This window comes from Trichechus manatus, unplaced genomic scaffold (assembly GCF_000243295.1).
Source record: "Trichechus manatus latirostris isolate Lorelei unplaced genomic scaffold, TriManLat1.0 scaffold00009, whole genome shotgun sequence".
Classification (NCBI taxonomy): domain Eukaryota; kingdom Metazoa; phylum Chordata; class Mammalia; order Sirenia; family Trichechidae; genus Trichechus; species Trichechus manatus.
Window position 1 is genome coordinate 18,752,400 of NW_004443945.1, and position 22,071 is coordinate 18,774,470.

The 22,071-nt window shown below is 35.5% G+C and overlaps 1 protein-coding gene across 10 annotated transcripts in view; it reads right to left on the minus strand.

Annotated features, from left to right (window-relative positions):
• Window positions 1-22,071, minus strand: part of VPS13B (vacuolar protein sorting 13 homolog B) — an 866,934-nt gene that overhangs the window by 415,443 nt on the left and 429,420 nt on the right. For all 10 annotated transcript variants that reach the window (XR_002823075.1, XR_002823074.1, XM_023726045.1 and 7 more), the window contains exon 24: window positions 9,958-10,178. Coding sequence is in view for 8 of the 10 variants with exons in the window: in XM_023726045.1 (XP_023581813.1) it covers window positions 9,958-10,178 (221 nt within the window). In the remaining 2 variants the exon portion in view is untranslated. The remainder of the gene's footprint in view (window positions 1-9,957; window positions 10,179-22,071) is intronic.

Sequence of the window (22,071 nt, forward strand, 5' to 3'; positions counted from 1 at the left end):
AGGCCAACTCTTCAGACAGGGATTGGACTGGACTGTGGGGTATAAAGTGATACTCGTGAGGAGTGTACCTCCCTGCTCAAGTAGATACAAGAGACTAAATGGACAGCTTCTGTCCGGAGATGAGATGGGAAGGTAGCGAGGGTTAGGAGCTGGTTGAAAGGACATGGGGAATCAGGGGTGGAAAGCAGGAGTATGCTGTCACAGCATAGGGAGAGCAATTAGGGTCACATCACAATGTATGTATAAATTTTTGTATGGGGGAAAAAAACAAAATATGAAATAATTACTCTTCTTATTTAAGAATGATTTCCACACCTAAATTATCTCTGCTTTTCTGATGAACACATCTGAGACTGGATTTCTTGCACAGCAAAGTAAATTGAAAAAGAATGACATAATATAGAATAGTAAAAGGAAAATGCTACACACAGGACTTTCCTATAGATAAAGAATATAAACTATCCAACCTACTATTCCCCTGGGATATGTCATTCCAATATTCAGAGGGGGAAAATACTGTTTAACTTGCAGACTGTTTGACTAAGTTCTATGATATTTACACAAGATTTCATAAATAAGCATTAATCATGGAATTTGTATGACAACGTATTGCCATATACTGTATAAAACAAGCCCAGGGAAAAAAAATGCAAACACAATTTATAAGCAAATCCACAGCTGGACACCATATTCTACTTGCCATTAAAAAAAAGAAGTTCTCATATTTATAAGAAGTTTCAGCCCCAGGACACATCCAGATGATGAAGCTGGCTTCTTATGTGGGCAGAACAGATGCATAAAAACACTGTTGTCAATCCTTATTTGATATAAAACAGTACTTGGGGTACAGTTTTCCCCTTCTTTTTGTGTGATGAAGTCGCAGTCTCAGGTTATAGCTCTTTTTGTTAAAAACAACCTTTCTCCACAGGTCTTACAAAAGTCTTCATAGGAAAAATTTAGTTCAAATTATTTTGTCCTTTATAATTATGAATAAGTTTCTTTCTAAAAAGAAATAATTTTGTTATAAGCCAAATTTAAAAAAGATTATTCTGCTGTTTCTTAAACAATAATAAAATAAATGAAGAAAGCATAAACCAAAGAAAGTAGGTTGTAAATACTTCTAATGGCATAAGTTTTATTTAGTTAAAAGAAATAATGCTACTTTTATTGTCACTACTTCTGATTTCCTTTAACTGTTAACCATTAAATAATTGTATGGACGTTACCAAGTACATTGTGTATTTAAAGTACCAAAGAAACACTGACATAAACTTTAAACACATTCTTATTTTTAAAAAATCTACAGTCAATTAGAAAAGAGACTTAATTGGACAAGAGACTAAGAAAAGCCTAAAGGACCTATATTATATTCAAGGAGTTGTATTATACAGAAAAGCGCGAAGGACATAAAAGACGTAGGTGGGTGCAAAAGGTCACTCTCAGCGCAAGAACAGCATCAGAAAAAGCCAGGTGCAGAAGATGATCAAGAAATGATCTGAGGTAATAAAGAGTTAAATACCCCCCTCTTTTTATTCTTCATCAACTGGATTTTACCCTCCCTAAAGGTAATTTCCTCCAGCTCAGGGTTGCTTTATACTCTTCTATGTCCTTTTCTAAGCAGCCCTGGTGGCGCAATGGTGAAGAACTTGGCTGCTAACCGAAAGGCTGGTGGTTTGAACCCCACGAGCGGCTCCACTGGAGAAAAGACCTGGTGATCTGCTCCTGTAAAGACTACAGCCTAGGAAACCCAACGAAGCAGTTCTACTCTGTAATATAGGGTAACTATTAGTTGTAATTGACTCAACAGCACACAACAACCCAGTTAAAGAGGCGGCGTTTGTTTCAAAGGGTATTAAGAGCCAGAATTGGTAGAACAGTAATTATAAAAGTACAGGAAGAAGAAAAACTATGAATATGCAATGTCAATGAAAACAAACGAGGAATGAGATTTCACCACTGAATGCTCTGAAGACAACAGATAATATCAAAACATTTACAAAAACAGGACAGTATGGTTCCAGTAGGCATCCAAAATAAAACACCAGATGACCTTCCAGTAGAAGAAAAGGGAAATCAAATCTCTAATATTCAGAATTATCTAACCATTGAAGCAAAAGGTAGACAAAAATGAGGAAAAAATAGACAAATTCATGGAAAATGCAGACAAATTCATGGAAAATACAGACCAAAAAATGGAAGAATTCAAGAAAATAACACGGGAACAAAATGCTAAAATGAATTCACAACTAGAAATCATACAAAAACAACAATTAGAAATCCAAAAGACAAACAACAAGATTTCAGAAATGGACAGTGTCATAGAATGGCTGAGGAGCCGGTTTGAAATGATGGAAGACAGGATCAGCAGAATTGAAGACAAACACTTGGATACAACACTGTTTCAGGAAAAATCAGAAAACAGAATGAAGAAAAATGAAGAAACCCTAAGAATTATGTGGGATACAATCAAAAGCAAAAATCTGCGAGTGATCAGAGTTCCAGAACAGGAGGAGAAAACAGGAAACACAGAGAGGATCACTGAAGAATTGCTGACAGAAAACTTCCCTAAGACCATGAAAGATGAAAAGCTGACCATCCAAGAAGCTCTACGAACCCCATATAGGATAGACCCCAAAAGAAAATCACCACGGCGTATCATAATCACACTTGCTAAAACCAAAGACAAAGAATCCTGAGAGCAGCTCGAGAAAAACAAGAAGTCACATAGAGAGGAGAAACAATAAGACTAAGCTCGGATTATTGGGCAGAAACCATGCAGGCAAGAAGGCAATAGGATGACATACATAAAACCTTGAAAGAAAAAGAATGCCAGCCAAGAATAATATATCCTGCAAAACTCTTGCTCAAATATGATGGAGAAATTAGATCATTTCCAGATAAACAGAAATTAAGGGACTATGTAAAAACCAAACCAAACTTACGAGACTTATTGAAGGGAGTCCTTCGATCTGAGAACAAACGATATCAGACCACAGGCTGAATAGAGGACACAGGAAATGAACTCTTAAGGACTATGCAAATCCAAAGAATTACAACAGGGAACCAGAGAGGTTAATCTGTAAATGACAACAGCATCAGAACAATAAAAGAAGGAATAAACGGTGTAGGTATAGAACCTTCTAATGGAGAGGCAGGCAAGGCAATACCAACTAATAATAGACTGGTTCAAACCTAGGAAGATAAGGGTAAATTTCACAGTAACCACAAAGAAAGTTAACAAACCTACTCATCAAAATAAGAAGAAAAACATAAAGTCTAGGTAAAAACAAACCTACAAAACAAAAGAAATGAAAAAAAAATCCACAAATAAAAGGAATTTAGCACAGCAGAATAAAAGGAACAAAGAAAACGACAGCACTACAAAATGCAATCCCACTCATAGGAATATCTCCTAGAGAAATAAGAGCCGTCACATAAATGGACATACGCACACCCATATTCACTGAAGCACTGTTCACAATAGCAAAACGATGGAAACAACCTAGATGCCCATCAACAGATGAATGGATGAACAAACTATGGTACATACACACAATGGAGTATTATGCAAAGGTAAAGAACAATGATGAATCTGTGAAGTATCTCATAACATGGATGAAACTGGAAGACATTATGCTAAGTGAAATAAGTCAATCTCAAAAGGACAAATATTATATGAGACCTCTACTGTAAAAACTCATGTAAAAGTTTACACACAAAAAGAAACAATCTTTGTTGGTTACGAGGGATGGGAGGGGTGCAGGGGTGGGGGGACTAAATAGACAACAGATAAGTGGTAACTTTGGTGAAGGCTAAGACAGTACACAATACTGGGGAAGCCAGCACAACTTGTACAAGGAAAGGTCATGGAAGTTCCACAGACACTTCCAAACTCCCTGAGGGACTGAATTGCTAGGCAGAGGGCTGTGGGGACCATGGCCTCAGGGAACATCTAGCTCAACTGGAACAACACAGTTCATAAAGAAAATGTTCTACATTCTACCTTGCTGAGTAGCATCTGGGGTCTTAAAAGCCTGTGAGTAGTCATCTATGATACTCCACTGGTCTCATCCCTTCGGGAGCAAGTGAGAATGAAGAGAACAGGATACAAGGAAAAGATTCTTCCAAAGGACTAATGGACCACAGCTGCCACGGCCTCCACCAGACTGAGTCCAGTACAGCTGGATGGTGCCCGGCTACCACCGACTGCTCTGACCTGGATCATAACAGAGGGTCCTGGACACAGCTGGAAAAGGATGTAGAACGAAATTCTAACTCACAAAAAAAGACCGGATTTACTGGCCTGACAGACTGGAGAAACCCCAGGAGTACAGCCCCCAGACACCCTTTTAGTTCAGTGGTGAAGTCACTTCTGAAGTTCACTGGACAGCCTCATAAAGCAAAACAGGACTAATGAGGCACAGCAGTCCAGGGACAAGGACTAGAAGGCAGGATGGAACAGGAAAGCTGGTGATAGGGAACCCAAGGTTGAGAAAAGACAGTATTGACATGTTGTGGGGTTGTTAACCATTGTCATAGGGCAATATGTGTACTAATGTTTAATGAGAAACTATTTGTCCTGCAAACCTTCATCTAAGGTACCAAAAATAAAAAAAAAAAAAGAATTATCTATGTGAGATCAAATTGACAACAGCAACTCAGAAGGGTTGATGGAAAGCCTACAGAGCAGTGAGTTGAAGATAATGGTGATGGAATAATTTGGAAAAGGATAGTGAGAATAGCAGCACAACTGGAAGAGTGTAATCAATGTCACTGAATTGTACATGTAGAAACTTTTGAAATGGTGTAACTTTGGCTAGGTATATTTTCACCAAAAAAGGGTCCTCCAAGGTTGAGAAGGGAGAGTGCTGACATGTCGTGGAGTTGTTAACCAATGTCATAAAACAATATGTGTACCAACTGTTTAATGAGAAACTATTTGTTCTATAAACTTTCATCTAAAGTACAATAAAAAAAATGTTCAAAAAAAAAGAGAAAGATTTGCCAAAAAAAAAAGTTTTCATATAAAGCACTACAATTACCCAGGCTAATCTTGTATAAAAGATAAAAATAAAAATGGCTACTTAAAAAAGAAAAAAAGTATTTACCATATTCCAGGCACCTTGTCAGGCACTTTTTATACGTTTTAAACTTCACCACTACTCTGTAGGATGGAGTCCCTGGGTGGTGCAAATGGGTAACCACTCGGCGGCTAGCCGAAGGCTGGTGGTCTACTTCTAAAAAATCAGCCATTGAAAACCCCATTCTGACACACATAGGGTTGTCATGAGTTGGAATCAACTCAACAGCAACTGGTTTTTTGTTTTTACTCTTTAGGATAGGTAATTTCCCCCAGTTTAACAGTTGAGATAAGAAGAGCTCAGAGAAATGAAAAATGATACAAATCCAGTTTTGCTTGAATTCAAAGCTTTGTGTTCTTATACAGTAAAGCCAAATTCTACTTCCTTGCTGTAAATTGAGCAACATAATTTATAGCAATAAAAACCATGAATAAATGGATAAGAAAAGAGCATAAAGCCCATTCTGTCTCTAGTTTTTACCCATAAGCTTAAAGTAAAAAAAAAAAAAAAATCCAAACCTAGTGTTATGTCCCTGAGAATGTCTGCAGCAGACAAAAGGTATTGATTTACTGTGTGAGGGAAAATTGACGTTTCATATTAAAGAGGAAATTCTGCAGGCTCATATAATTTTGGAATGAACACAATCATTAGGGTCTGAGAGACTGGTTTCTTGAAGCCGTTAGGGGGAACTGGGCTACTTTGGTAAAACAGTTAAGAAGAAGGGAAGGGTTTATGGAGATCACTCCTAGGAACAAACGTTCTTGAATTTTCAACCAGGTTAAAGACAGCATCTAAGACCTTTGAATGGCAATGGGGATTCTAAGGCGAACACAGTAATTCAGGTCTTCTACAGGGCTGACAAAGAGACAACAATTTCCGATATGACCATGAATTTGCTCTGGGCCTGCCCTATATACAAGGCCTGCCCTAAATATTAAAGAATATACACTACTTGAGAGGTTCTCTATCTGATCGATAACGCACCAAATTCAGTAGAGCGTACAAGGATTGGTACTTTTGATGTCAATCTAACAGATAAATAAAGGAAACTTATTTAAGTAGGAATGATTTCCATAAAATGTAACCAAGAAAATTATGCACTGCCTACATTCAGAAGCCCATAAACCTTCTGATAGTACATGCGAAATTTAGTGGGTATATGTATTTTCCTAGGGAAAGGGTTCATTTTATCAGATTGTGAAAGAAGTCTACGGCACAAAGGACAAGAATTACTAACCCATACATGTGTTTCTCACACCACATGTAAAAATAACTTCTAGATGGATTAATAACTTAAAATAGTAAAATAAATTTTAAGATCCTAAAAGCATGTATGGAACCCTGGTGGTAAAGTGGTTAAGAGCTTAGCTGCTAACCAAACCTTGGAAACCCTATGGAGCACTTCAACCCTGTCCTATAGGGTCAGTATGAGTTGGAATTGACTCAAAGGCAATGGATTTTTTTGGTTTTATATGCATGTATATGTTTGTGTATTTTAGGGACCTATGATACTGTTTTTCCCATGGCAGGAAACCCAGAAAATAAAAAAGGGAAATAAAGATATATTTGACTATGAATAATTAAAACATTTTATATGACGAAAGATGCCATAATTTTCAAGGTAAATAACTACATTCAAGATACAAGGTATGTATTTATACAGTATAAGAAAAGCTCTTACAAACTGCTAAGAAAAAGAAAACTGATTCAATTTTAAAAATTGAGTAAATGATACCAATTGTCAATTCATAAAAGTGCAAATTCACTGGCCACTACACATTCAAAAAAAATGTTCAACCATATGGCATCATTTCCTTTGACATGAAGAAATTTCTTTAGCAATTCTTGTAGTTCAGTTCTACTGGTGAAGGGTTCTTTTAGTTTTCTTTTATCTAAAAATGTCAATTTAGTCTTCATTCTTCAGAGTTATTTTTGCTTGATATAGAATTCTGGGTTATCAGTTTTCTTATTTTAATTTCAGTAATTTAAAGATGTTGCTCTTCTGGCCTCCATAGTGTTCTATAAGCAGCAAACTGTTAATCAAATCTTTGTTCCTCTGTATGTAATGTGTTTTTTTTTTTTTTTTTTTTTGATACTTTCAAGATTTGTTCTTTATCTTTGGCTTTTAACAGTTGAACTATGCTGGGTGTAGGAGTGTCCTTTGTGTGATTGTCTTATTCATCTTTGCTTCCCTGGTATCTGGTTTATGTGTAGAACTCAATAAATACTTGCTGAATTCATCTGAAAAAGAATAAGTCATCTTTTGGAATTTTGATGGAATCCAGAAGTCTGAATGCATAGGCTAAAGCAATCACTCACAAGAAAGAGGTTTATTTGGAGTCTCAAATTTCATCATTAAAATTCAGGTGAATCTGGCACACAGGGATATTAAGAGTATTAACCTCTCACTAAATCTGCTGCAAAAGACTTCTTTAAAGTGTTAAAAAGCAAAGACGTCACTTTGAGGGCTAAGGAGTGCCTGACCCAAGCCATGGTATTTTCGATCACCTCATATGTATGTGAAAGCTGGACAATGAACAAGGAAGACCAAAGAATTGATGCCTTTGAATTACAGTGCTGGCAAAGAATATCGAATATACCATGGACTGCCAGAAGAATGAACAAATATGTCTTGGAAGAAGTACCGCCACAATGTTTCTTAGAAGCGAGGATGGTGAGACTTCGTCTCATGTACTTTGGACATGTTATCAGGAGGGACCAGTCCCTAGAGAAGGACTTCATGCTTGGTAAAGTAGAGGGTCAGCAAAAGAGAGGAAGACCCTTCAGTGAGATGGACTGACACAGTGGCTACAACGGTGGGCTCAAGCACAGCAATGATTGTGAGGATGGCACAGAATTAGGCAGTATTTCGTTCTATGGTACATAGTAGGGCTGCTATGAGTTGGAACCAACTAGATGTCACCTAACAACAACAACCTCTCCTCAAGTCCTTGAATAAATATTGATTCTCTGAAGTGCTATGTTTATTTTATGGCTTCATATCCCCTCAGTAATGCAGTCAAGATTCCACCAAGGATATTCATAGCAATTTATGAAGAAGTTCTCATTTTATATATATCAGAGTCAGTCTAAACAAAATGACATTCATACAATATTTCAGAGTTTAAAAAGTATTTTCACAAACATTTCACTTAACTTCCCAATTACCTTGCAATCTAGTTTGTTTACAGCCACTGGTAACATCAGCACAACTTGATTTACTGAGGTTCATTCAGCCCTAGTGTATTTCTCAAAAAAAAGTCCTTGCTTTTCTGGGGAGCCAGGTGATAGAGGAAAGGACCAAAGGAAGAGAAAAGACATAGGAAGGAAACAGCAGACCAAACACAGGTTCTATCTATGCTATGACTTTGCTTAGAAGTGGTTTACATTTAAAGAACAACAACAAAAGCTGAGCTTACTCCCAAACAACGTGGATATCTAAAGAAGACGACCCGGTGCTCTAGTTTTGATCTACAGTATTACATTTAATTAGATATCATAAGAATCACAACACTACTATCTCAGAGTTAAAGAAAAAAAATTTAACGACTAATAATAACGAAGTTCAAGGCTAAAATCATAAAGGCAACAGATTTTTTTTTTTTTTTTTTAAAAGCAGAGATGGCTATGTATAACCAGAATATGTGGAGTAAAACTATCCTCCCAAGTCTCTAGCGAGCTTTCACAAATCCCTAAGATATAAGGACTCTGGAAGAAAGCTCCAATTAGTAGTAGGCTGTCCACCATATAGGACTTCATACAGGGACTGAGCTACTACTAAATATAAACTATGAATAAAATGAACATCTTTATCATTCCCCAAAATTTCTTCATATCCCTTTGTAATCTATCACCCCTACTCCAACTTGCTCATTCCCCCTCCCTCCCTGGCTCCAGGCAACAACTGATCTGTTTTCTGTCACTATGCATTAGCTGTTTTCCTCTTCTAAAATTTTATATAAAATGGAATCATACAGTAAGAACTTTTTTGCCTAACTTCTTTTACTCTGCATAATGATTGTTATATTTATCTAAGATGCTGCATTTATCTATAGTTCAGTCATTTTTATGGCTAAACAGTATCTATTACTAGTATTCACACTATTACTATTAGTATTGATAGTACCTAGTATATGGATATAACATAATTCTTTTAATAAAACACTTTAAAAAATGGCTTCTAAACACTAGCACTGTGATAAACATAACTTTATCAATACTGACCTATCAGATCGAATAATATTCTAAAAAGAATTGTTTTAAAAATATTAACCTGAAATAGTATTCAACATTGACAACCTATGAAGAAACTATAAAAAGTCTACCTGAGGTCAAAGAAATAAGTATTAAATTGTATGCAATCAACAATTTGTGCAAACACAGGTGATCTGAATCCATATTAAAATGGAAAACTAGAGAATACAAGCAGCTTGACCTGCAACAACTGAAAACCTTAAAAAGAGTGTTTCTTATAGCAAACTGTGCCACTCCTTTTTCTTTCTTTTAATCCTTTATGTTGAGCAAAAGAGGTTCTGAGTGAGAATTTGACTGAAAATTAACATTCGATCCCTTCAACAGACTCTTCCAGTCTGACAATAAAGTGCTTCTTTAACATTTAAAAACTACATCTGTAACTGATTTCATTCCATCAGCAAAAGGTGCATTTATTCTGCCACCATTACACTTTCAGAAGGGTTTAAGTTACAAAACTTGAGAGAGCTTCAAAGCAATTCTTAATCTAACCACCCAGATCTTGACGGCCCAGTTAAAAAAATTTAGGACACTTCATAGAAGAGAAACCCTTCAACGAAACGGAAAACAATTGTTCTTCAATCCAATTATTTAAAATTTCCTTTCATAAATCAAATGTACCAACCTGGGGGTTTGAGCACTTTATCTCAAGTGACTCTAGGTCAACATGCAGACAAACAACAAATGAATGTCTCGTATCAGGTCCTGTAGCGAGTAGTTTTTGAGACGTGACAGCCAGAGTAGAGGTACAGCCCATAGGCTCCACTAGGCAAAGTGTCACTTGTTTTCCAAGAAGGGTATATATGCTGAAATGATGTAAGCTGATGGTCCAAGGAAAAGCATCACCTGATGAAGGAGTGGGAAGGAAGTGGGGAAGTACACACAAAAATACAGTTAATTGTTTCTTGATTGTAAATTGTCTATTGTTTATATTTGGAATGTAAAACATTTAATTCTGCAACATAAAAAAGCAAATATAGTACCCCAAAGACCAAGAAACAATTTACATATACTTAAATTTATCTTTTTAAATGTTTACATTTGTATTTATTACAATATACTATTGTATCAATACATTGTTATAAACAATACACAAATAAAAATTTTAAATGAGATAAAATATACATAGAAGTTCTTATTTCTTCTTCCCTCACCCTAATGGTTTGTTTTACACAACTGCTGGGGTTGAATGCACTACACTTTGGAAATCACAGATAATGGATTAAACTAGGAAAATGCAGTAATTGTCGTATGGACTGAAGATGACCATAGGTCTGGTTGTGGGATGAGAGAGATAAAGAATAAACAATCTACTGGGGCATCAGAATCATCTGGGGTGCTTATTTAAATACAGATTCCTGAGTTCTACTTCAGATCTACTTAAATCAGAACTTCTGGTGGTAGAAGCCAGGATGCGTTTCACTATGTTCTCTGGATAATTCTTATGTATAATAAAAAAAAATTTTAAATAAAATACATGTGATAAAAAAAATAGCACTCATAAAATTTCAGGGTTAAAAGCAAAATTCCTTTCTTTTATGCTTTTTTTTCTTTGATCAACTTTTGTGAGATTAACTTATTAAATCATTTGTTTTTTATTGTAGCTATAGATAAAATACTTTGTGAAACTGTTTTGCAAAAATTGTTTTAAAAATATTCTTTCATTATTAGACTATTTATAAACATTGGTTATCATGATGAAACTTTGAAGGAAAATACGTTTCTATCACTTCATTTAAAATTGGATTGTGGTAAACTATACGTAACAAAATATTGCCATTTTAACCAGTTTTTAACATCACTTGTATTTCTGACTTTGCAATTCTACTAGTGCTTGCCAAGTACAGACTGTACAGTATAGACATCTTTCTTAACTCAGTTATTTTAAAACAAGTTGAGAACATTTATTTATGTTCTAATTAGAAAAGTGATAGATGTCTCACTGCAGATAATTTGGAAAATAAACACATAAAGAAGAAAATAAAAACCGGTCCTAATCTAACTTCCATCCTGCCACTCGTAATGACAACCACCATTGACATTTTGTGTATTTCCTTCTAGCCCATCCCCCACGGGCGGTGTGTATGTCCACACAGAGTTAGAACCATAATCACACTGTACTTACAGTTTCACACTCTTTAATTCACTGAAGAAAAGAATACTAAGTGAATTACCAAGTAGATGATCTAAATATGCATTTGAATTCTGAGTGGTGATACTCAGTGTATGCCACTGAGATTCTCGTTAAGTCTGAACACTCAAACTGTCTTGACCAAAAATAGGTAATAAAATTATAAAATTAGAAACTCTGAAATTGAGACTTCAATAATAGAATAAATCTAGTGGCATAGTAGTCCACAATAACTTGACTGGAAACAATGACTGCATAATAATATGTGGTCAGCACTGTAGTACTCCGCCTGTCTTAAGACTTAAAATATTTTACCCCCAAGAAAGAATGGCAAACTTTAAATCATCTGTAACTAATTCTAAAATTGTTTTAAAATCGACACAAAGTTTCATGCTATTTACAAAATAAAGGCTCTGCCAAATTTGTCTTAAAATATTTTGGTATGATTTCAGGTTGCATATTTTAAAACAATTATTGAGCTATATATATTTTTTCAAACTTTATCTTATCAAAGAAATGTTAAATGGTGGTTATGATGGATGAAAAGTGCTGCATTTAAATTCGATAAACAACAACAAAAAATCTCAAATGACTTTGGTAGTATCTCAGATATATATGTTTCTGCTTCTTCTTTGGCATCAGACCCAATAAACTGAAATTCAATATATCATACTCTAAGTCTTAAAAAGAACATTTTATGGTAATACTTCTGTCCATTTACTTAGCATGCAGATGGTCTGTTTTAAAACGCACACTCTGCCTAAAAGATAAATGTTAGCATCCAATGATAAAAAATTCCCACAATTACTCACTATGAAAAAGAAATCACAAAATACAACAAATCATTAACTGCACAAAAATCATTAATGCACCAGTTATTCTTTTACACACACAAAAAAATGAAAATGCTCTATCTACTTATAACACTTGACAGAATAATGTTCTAGTGCTCCCTAAAGTATGCCCCAACATCCATGACAAGTCAGAGCTACATACTACTCAAAGAACTCTGTGTAGCTTTCTATCTGGGCTGATCTTCAAGATGAATATTTTCATTTTAACTGGAAAAGTCTGAAGGCTAAAATCTAGGTCTTTTATTTTGGAGAAACTATTTATTGCTGCCAGACTTCAGAAATGTTCACACAAAATGTCTACAGAACAAGAAAAAAAAAAGCAGGGGTACTGAAAATTCCATTTGTGTGTGAACTGTGATTTCTCTATATTATTAAGAGGAAAGAATTAAAACAATTCTCAAGAAAATAGTGGCCCAACATTGTAATTCAGACCAAATAATGTGAAAGAGAGAATGAATGTGACGGAATGCTCTTGGATAGAAATAAAAAAAATAACAAAGACTGAGAATATGTGTCAAAGCTGAGAGGTAGAGTGGTGGGGAATCCACTGGCCTATGTTACCTTGCAACAGAGTAAAATTTCCAGAAAAAAATTACTGTGGATTTCCTTACATTGTACCTTACGTTGTTGATTTTGCACAGTACTAGAATCAAAAGATAAAGTACTCGTTTAGACAACACGAGAAAATGTTCCAGTAATGTATACATTAAAAATTTTATCAATGTTGGAGTCAATAAACACTGATTAATTACACGGAATCTTATCACACACATCTAATTTATGACCCTGCATCTCATTGAGTAGGGATTAATAGTCTGGAAAGGAAATTAAGCTTACCCTTTCTAAAGTATACTATAGGAAAAACTGTATATACTCGGGGTCAAAGTGAATCACTTTAAAAGTATCAACATAGCAAATGAGGAAAGTACATTGGTGAATATTGGAAATACTTTCATCAGTTTTCTTTTTTCTCATAACCTCAGATGTTGAATGTTTAATTCTTTTTCTAAAACAAAAAAAGTAACTTCTTCTCTCTAACTTTGTTTTTGTATGTTCTGCAATCTTAGAAGGAGAAATCCATAAACAGATCCCAATATGACTCAGGCAGGTTTTGATTTCAAATATGAATTATTGTAACAAAGATCATTTTACTACTTATAATGAAGGTGACACTCTGGAAAAAGATACACTGAATTCTAGACACATAAATGATCCAAAATTGCTGATACGTTTCCTCAACAAGTTGGCACTTAAATGGATTTAAAGATAGTTCAGATAAAGGGTTCTTCAATTCTAAGTAATATTAATTTAAGTAATGGGTATTTTCAAGATATCAAGGCACTAACAAATGGTATAAAGTTTAATAAATTTTCCTGATAGAGGAGAACAGCAGAAAAACCGAAAACAGAGCAAAATGAAAATGAGCAACCTATAATTCTATTTGCTTTGAGACCAAAATTCTACATTGGAACAAAGGACTATTTTGTACCAGGAAATACAAAATGCATTGCATATACAGAATAAAATAATCATGATAATGAAAACAACAGATAATTGATTTCACATTTGTGAAAGATTTCTTCACATCTAGAAACTCAAGAATTCGCTGCTAAAATTACTACTAGTCCAAGAAACTGTTCCAAATTCTAAACAAGGAAGTTTTAATTAATGAGTTCTATTTGCTGGAAATTTCTTACAGAAGAGGACAGGATGAAAGGAAGCCTGAGCTCTGGTGATCATGGTTCTCCGTAACTCAGTGCCTCGAGTGTGGTTTCTCTGGGGTGGCTCTGGCGTTCAGGTGAACCATTTCAAAGACATCCTACTGCTTGTTTTAGCAGGGACTACCTATGATTTAGAAATGAAGCGGTTTTGGGCATTGAAGAGTTTTACTACTCGGTAAGACAATATTCTATCAGTAATATCAGTGCCATAAGGTGGATAGTCTATGTCAAATAGACAGCTAGACACGTAAGAAAGGAATAAAGACAGCCAATATATGATGACCTTAAAGATTTGTAAACTATCACTGAAAAAGAGCTAAAGAATAGTTAATATGAGAATACCCAGGGAAGCTGTAGATATGAAGAACATTTATATTTAGGGGAATAACATTTAGAAGGAGTGGCCCAGAACTATAGAAAACAAACTTTTTAAAAGAGTGGTTTCACAGAAGTCAGGAGAGAATTTCAAGAGGAAAACAGTCAACAACGTCAATGTCAGAATCCAGAACACTCTCTCCAGGGAGAGATTACATGTAGGTTAAAATGTACTTTTAAACCTAACAGAATTAACTTAGTATTTATCTGAGGTGGAGTGCGATAAATGAAGATACATAACATAATCCCTACAGCAACCATTAAAAAATATATAGTAAAAAAATCAACCAAGAAAATAAAATGATACACTAAAAATATTAATTTAAAATAAAGAAGGTAGCAAAAGAAGAACAGAGGAATACGAAAGATAGGAGACACAGAAAACAAACAGTAAATGAACAACTGGATTCAAACATATCAATATTACATTAAATATAAATAGTCTAAACACCCCATTCAATATCAGAGATTATTAGACTGCTTGAAAAAGCAAAAATCTAACAAAATGTTGTCTAAAACAGAAACGCTTTCATTCAAAAACACACCTAGGCTGAAAGTAAAAGGATGGAGAACATACACCATGCAAACTATCACCATAAGAGAACTGGAGTAGCTATAATAGATAAAATAGATTTAAGACAAGAAATATTACAGAGACAAAGGAGGATACTTCACAATTGAAAAAGGGTTCATACTTTAGGAAGACATAACAATTATACATGCATATGCATCTAAGAACAGAGCCTCAAAATGCATGAAGCAACAACTGACAGAATTTAACAGACAATGAAACAATAATACTTGAAGATATCAATACCCCACTCTCAATAACTGATAGAATAATTCAACAGAAACTCAGTAGGGCTATAGAAAAGTTGAACACTATCAACCAACTTGAGCTAACTGACATATATAGACTATTAAACACCACAACTGCAGAATACATAATGAAGTGTAAATGGAACATTTTCCCAAACAGACCATATGTGGACCAGAAAACTTTTTTTTCAGAAAACACTTTTAATAAATTTAAAATAAATTTAAAAAGATCAAAATAATACAAAGCATGTTCTTCCACCATAATGGTTACAAATCAGCAACAGAAAGAATTTGGTCAAATCCCCCAAATTCTTGAAAATTAAACAGTACACTTCTAAATAACCCATGGGCCAAAGAAGATATCATAAGGAAACTAAGAAAATACTTTGGAACAAGTGAAAATGAAAATATATTAAAATTTCTGAGATGCAGCTAAATTCAGTGTTTAGAGAAAAATGTATAGTTTTAAATGCCTACATCAGGGAAAAAGAAATTTCTCAAATCAATAGCCTAAGCTCCCCCCTTAAGAAACCAGAAAAACTTAGGAAAAAAAAAGAAAAAGCAAAGCAAGCAGAAGAAAGGAAATAATAAAGATTCCAGCAGAAATCAATGAAATAGAAAGGAGAAAAAGAGAAAAAGTAATAAAACTGGAAGTTAGCTCTATGAATATATCAGCAATACTAATAATCCTTTAGCTAAACTAACCAAGAACAAAGTAGAGAAACAACAAAATGCCAAAATTAGGACTAAAAGAAGGAACATCACTATTAACCCTACAGAAATTAAAAAAGGATTAAAAGGGAGTATTATGAACAACTTTATGCCAACAAATTTGACAACAAATGGACAACTTTCTAGAATGACACAAATTATCAAAACTGACGAAAGAATAGAAAATCTGTAGAGACCTATAACAAGTAAAGAAACTGAATAATTAATTAGCAGTCTAGTTCCACATGGCTTCACTGGTATATTGTATCAAATTCTTAAAGAAATAATGCTAATTCTTCACAAACTATTCCAGAAAATAAAAAAGCAGGAAACACTTCCCAACTCATTCTATAAGGTCAGCCTTACTCTGATATGAAAACCAAATAATTACAAGAAAACTACAGACTAACGTCCTTCATGAATATAAATGCAAAAAATCCTTAAATATTAGCAAACTGTATTCAGCACCAAATAATGAGGATGACACACCATGAGCAAATGGAATTCATCCCAGAAATGCAGGATTGGCTTTACTGATCAATCAATTAATTATGTAAGATTAATGTAATATACCATATTAGCACCATAAAGTACAAAAACTGCACGATCATCCCAAGAGATTCTTAAAAAGGCAGTTGACAAAATCCAAAACCAGTCCATGGTAAAAATTCTCAACAAGCTAGGAATAAAATGGAACATCCATTTTAGGGCATCTATGAAAAATTTATAGCTAACATCATAATTATGATGAAAGACTGAATCTTTTTCCCTTACGACTGGGAACACGGCAAAGCTGTCCTCTTTCACTAGTTCTATTTAGCAATTTACTGGAAATTTCAGCCAAAGTAATAAAGTAAAAACACAACAAAAATATTAATGTTATTCAGATGGGAAAGAAAGAAGTAAAACTATCTGCATTCACAGATGGCATGATCCAGTATACAGAATATACTAAGGAATCCACAATAAAAGTAACTAAAACTAATAAACAAGTTCAGCAGGGTCACAAGATACAAGAAAAATTTACAAACATTGTATTTTTATATACTAGCAATGAACAATACAAAAAAGAAAGAAAATAATTCCATTCAAAATAGCAAAGAAAGGAAGGAATTTAACAAAGGAAGTACAAAACATGTGCTCTGAAAACTACAAAACATTGCTAAGAAAAATTCAAGAAGATTTAAATAAACAGAGGGACATTTCACATTTATGCATTGAAAGACTCAATATCATTAAGATAACGAACGTCCCCATATTGATCTATAAATTAAATGCCATTCCTATCAAAATTCCACAGGTTCTTTTTGTAGAAATGGATAAGCTGACTCTAAATTTATATGGAAGGGCAGAATACCTAGAATAGTGAAAATAAAATTGAAAAAGAACAAAGTTGTAAAATATATAGAACCCAATGTTAAAACTTACTATAAAAAAACAAAAAACCCACTGCCGTGGAGTCGATTCGGACTCATAGCCACCCAGCAGGACAGACTAGACCTGCTGCATAGGATTTCCAAGGCTGTAATCTTTATGGAAGCAGACTGCCACATCTTTCTCCCGTGGCGATGCTGGTGGGTTCGAACTGCTGACCTTTCGGTTACCAGCCAAGTGCTTAATCACCGCGCTACCAGGGCTCCTTACACACCCCAGGTCTTCGAAAACCCGGGTCTGGAGACAATAAATGTAGGGCACGTGGGGAGAGAGAAAACCAGATGACCTCCCCGGCAAATGGGGAGCCACAGCGTGGCAGAGGGCATGACGACAGATCTGGGGATGTCTCGTCTCTTCGGAACCTTCCTTCCTAGTCCAGTTTCCTATGGAGAGGCTCCCCACCACCACCCCACCACCCGCCCTCGTCAATGCTTTCTGGGCTGAAGTCAGTACAGTGGCTGATCAGGGTTGGCGCTGATGGAGTCTGCTTGCAGCTTTCAAACCGTGTCTGGTCAGGATACAGTTATTCTTCTGCAAAGTCAGGGTACATGTCTGCAAACCTGGTGAAGTCAGCAAAGGAGATTGTTCCCTTCTCATCTTCATCGATGGTGCTGAAGAGGTCCGTCACAGGAAGCCCTGCCACACCTAAGGCCATCTTCAGAATGCAGGACAGGTCTTCCTCGTTGGGTAGCCGTCCTCCTGCAATGCGTACATCTTGAATGACAGCTGGATGGTGTCCAGAGTCTTGGACGGTCTACAGACGACGGACAAGGCGATCACATATTCCCGCAGGTCCCTCTTGCCACCGCCGGTCTCGTCAGTGAGAACATGCCGACCAGCGTGTCGGAAACTGGGACCTCCAAGGAGGCGGTGAACTCTGACTGGTCAATCTTCTTGCCCTTCTTCAGCTTAGTGCTTTCTGAGTATTTATCCAGATCTTTTTCAAGTTTTTCTGGCTTTAGCCCAAGGCCTCGCACAAGCCTGGCAAATTTTAGAACGCAAGTATATGAGGGGAGACGGAGCTGTCCTTCTGCCAGGGGCAACTGGCATTCCTCAAATGTGTAATCCATGATGGAAAAGCCCAGGGCCTCTGCCATGACATGCCTCACATTGCTGGCATACAGCACTAGGCTCCTCTTCTCCTCCTCTGTCGGGTGGTACACGGGGAGAAATTCAATTTCCACTATAAAGGCACAGTATTCATGACTGTGTGGTATAGGTACAAGGAAAGGCATAAAGATCAATGGGATAGAATTGAGTGTCTTGGCGGGGGCGGGGGGGGGAACTTAACATTTATGGTCAATTGACTTTCAATAAAGGTGCCAGAACAAGTCAGTTGGGGTGGGGGGTAATAAACTTTTAAACAAATGGCACTGGGACAATTGGATATTCATATGCAGGAAATGAACTTAGACCCATACCTCACATCATACACAAAAATTACTTCAAAATGGATCATAGATCTAAATGTAAGAACAAAAACTATAGAAGTTCTACAAGAAAATATGACCTTGAGATAGAAAAAGAGTTCTTAGATATGACACCAAAAGCATGATTCATGAAAGAAAGATAATGACAAATCAGACTTCATCAAATTTAAAAACTTCTACACTTTAAAAGTTACCATTAAGAAAATGAAAAGACAAACTATAGTCCAGAAAAAAGGATTAGTAAATCAAGTATCTAGAATACATAAAGAACTCTTAAAACTCAACAGCAAGACAAACAACCCAATTAAAAGTGGACAAATGATTTGATACGTTTCATTAAAGAAGTAGGTTGTTGTATTGTTGTGTGCTGTCGAGTCGAATCTGACTCACAGTGATCTTATGTAACAGAGTAGAACGTCCCCATAGGGTTCCCTAGGCTGTAAATCTTTACAGGAGGAGACTGCCAGGTCTTTTCTCTTGCGGAGCAGCTGGTAGGTTTGAACTGCCAACCTTTCGGTTAGCAGCTGAGTTCTTAGCCATTTTGCCACCAGGGTTCCAAAGAAGGCATAGAAATGACTATTAAGTAAATTAAACCAAAACCAAACCAAACCCATTGCCTCGAGTCAATTCTGACCCATAGCAACCCTATAGGACAAAGTAGAATTGCCCCATAGTTTCCAAGGACCATGCCTAGTGGGTTCAAACTGCCAACCTTTTGGTTAGCAGACGTAGCTCTTAACCTCTACGCCACCAAATACTGCTGCTATGTCCTGATCTACATTCCACCTGTCTAGCACCTTCTGGTCACTAAGACATTTCTGATGCTCCCCTGTTGACCCTCATATCCTTACACTGAACCTCCATTTCCTAAGATAACTTGATTCCCTCTCTTCCCTGTAACCTGAAAACAGATGATTTACACAAGGAAGAAAGTCCACATTCACTAAACAACATGAAAGAATTAATGCAGATTTTAGGAGATCTTCTTACTTCAAGGTGAAAATTGATTTAAAACATTAAATCTATATGAAATATTCATGATTCAAAAAAAGAAAAACGGCTGAAAAGTGTTAGTCATTATTATCTTAATATAATATGATAAACATATGTTTATTTCTACATAATAAATATATACCTTTATATATATTATATGTATTACACAAGCTGACAAACCAAATGTTTGGAAAAAATAAAAACCCAAAATGTTAACAGTGGTTATCATCAAAAATGATTTTTATATTCTTCTGTACATGTTCCTTGATTTCCAAATTTCCTTTAATGAGAATACATTACATTTACGATCTTTTAAAAAATGCATTTTTAAGGTCTTAAGACAATGTAAAAGAGGCCTGGTGGCACAGTTTTAAAGCACTCAGCTGCTAACTGAAACGTCAGTGGTTCGAACCCACTAGCCACTCTGCAGGAGTAAGACGTGGCAGTCTGCTTCTGTAAAGAATTATAGGCTTGGAAACCCTGTGAGGCAGTTCTACTCTGTCCTACAGGTCCCTATGCATCATAACCAACTCAGTGGTGGTGAGTTAGACAAAAGATAGATAGAACAGGCTAGATGTGAGCTACTGAAAAGAAGAGAATAATATCTATAGCAATTATATTAACTACATTTAGATAAGTCAATAGCTTAACTTTATTCGTAACAAATACATGATAGTTTCCAAAAGATTTATTTAAAAACAATAACAACAAATTGAAATGCTTGTCTGAACTTCCTCCTCCGTTTACATATATGGATTAAAGTCAGACACTGAGTGAAACTGGAAAGAAGACCATTACAAAAGTGCATCACTATCTATAAGGGTAATTGGAAACTGTGATTATCAAACTATGATATAAAAATAATTTAAAATGGAATAATACATAAAAACCACTAAGGTGAAGCAGAAGTACATGGAAAAATAGCTCTCATGTTTTTCATAAATGGTGAACATTTTTTATATTAGTTTCAATTAAAACTCACTAAATCCAACAACAGCAAAGTTTTAATTTATAAATGATCTCAATATTCCATTTCTGTCAAAATATTTTATTAAAGTCACAGGCAACTCTTTCAAAGAAGAAAAAACAAACTTCTTCTAGGCACAGTGTAGAAATCCATCTGCTTGGAGGTGTTAGCTGGACGTAGCAAATTACATCTGCAAACCTCGCTGTAAGTGCTCCCTAATGAAACTCAAGATGTTGACTCTGACCCAAACACCCTACACAGATTGAATCTGGCTACATCAGAGATCATCTCTCCCTTTCCTGGCAATTGAAATCAGATGACACATTTCAACAAAAAGTCCCTCATTTTGAATTTTAGAAGTCCAAGTTTAGTATAGAAGAAGCTTCAAATCAATAATGGGAACCCTTCTTGTTCGTTGTACTGATCATCTGTGTAATGCTGCTCTTTTTTTCATTTCACAATAACTAGGGCTTTTTTTTTTCTTTTTCCAATTGTTTATGAACCTGAAGATAAATTAAAAGTTGATCTTTTCAATTTTTATTTGTTTCTCCTTACTGTAACCAAAAACTATTTACTGAATGAATTAAAAGTTATTGACTCATTTAATCAACAAATATTTAGTGAGCTCTCATTCAATGTCATGCAATGTGTTAGGTGATTGGAAGAGAACAGTGAACACAGACATGGTTTCTGCCCCTTTCATCCAGGGGTGGACTATTCAATAGGTAAGGTAAGCACTGTGCTCACCTTGCTTACCAGATCATCTGTAGTGAACACTTTCACATTTTTTTCACCACATTAAAGATTCTGCTTCTACAGTCTCTTTAACAAATGGTGCCCGCATAACTGGATACGCATCTGTAAAAAACTGAAACAAGACCAACACCTCATACCATGCACAAAAACTAACTCAAAATGGATGAAAGACTTAAATATAAAATCAAAAATAATAAAGATCGTGGAAGAAGAAGTAGGGACAATGCTAGGAGCCCTAATACATGACATAAACACAATACGAACCATAAGTAACAATGAACAAGCACCAGAAGAGAGACTAGATAACTGGGAGCTCCTAAAAATCAAACTCTTATGCTCATCAAAAGACTTCATCAAAAGAGTAAAAGGACAACCTACAGACTGGGAAAAAATTTTTGGCTACGACAAAGCCAATCAAAATCTACAAGATACTGCAAAACCTCAACAGAAGACAAAAAACCCAATTAAAAAATGGGTAAAGGATATAAACAGGCAGTTCGCCAAGGAAGATATTCAGGTGGCTAACAGACACATGAAGAAATGCTCAC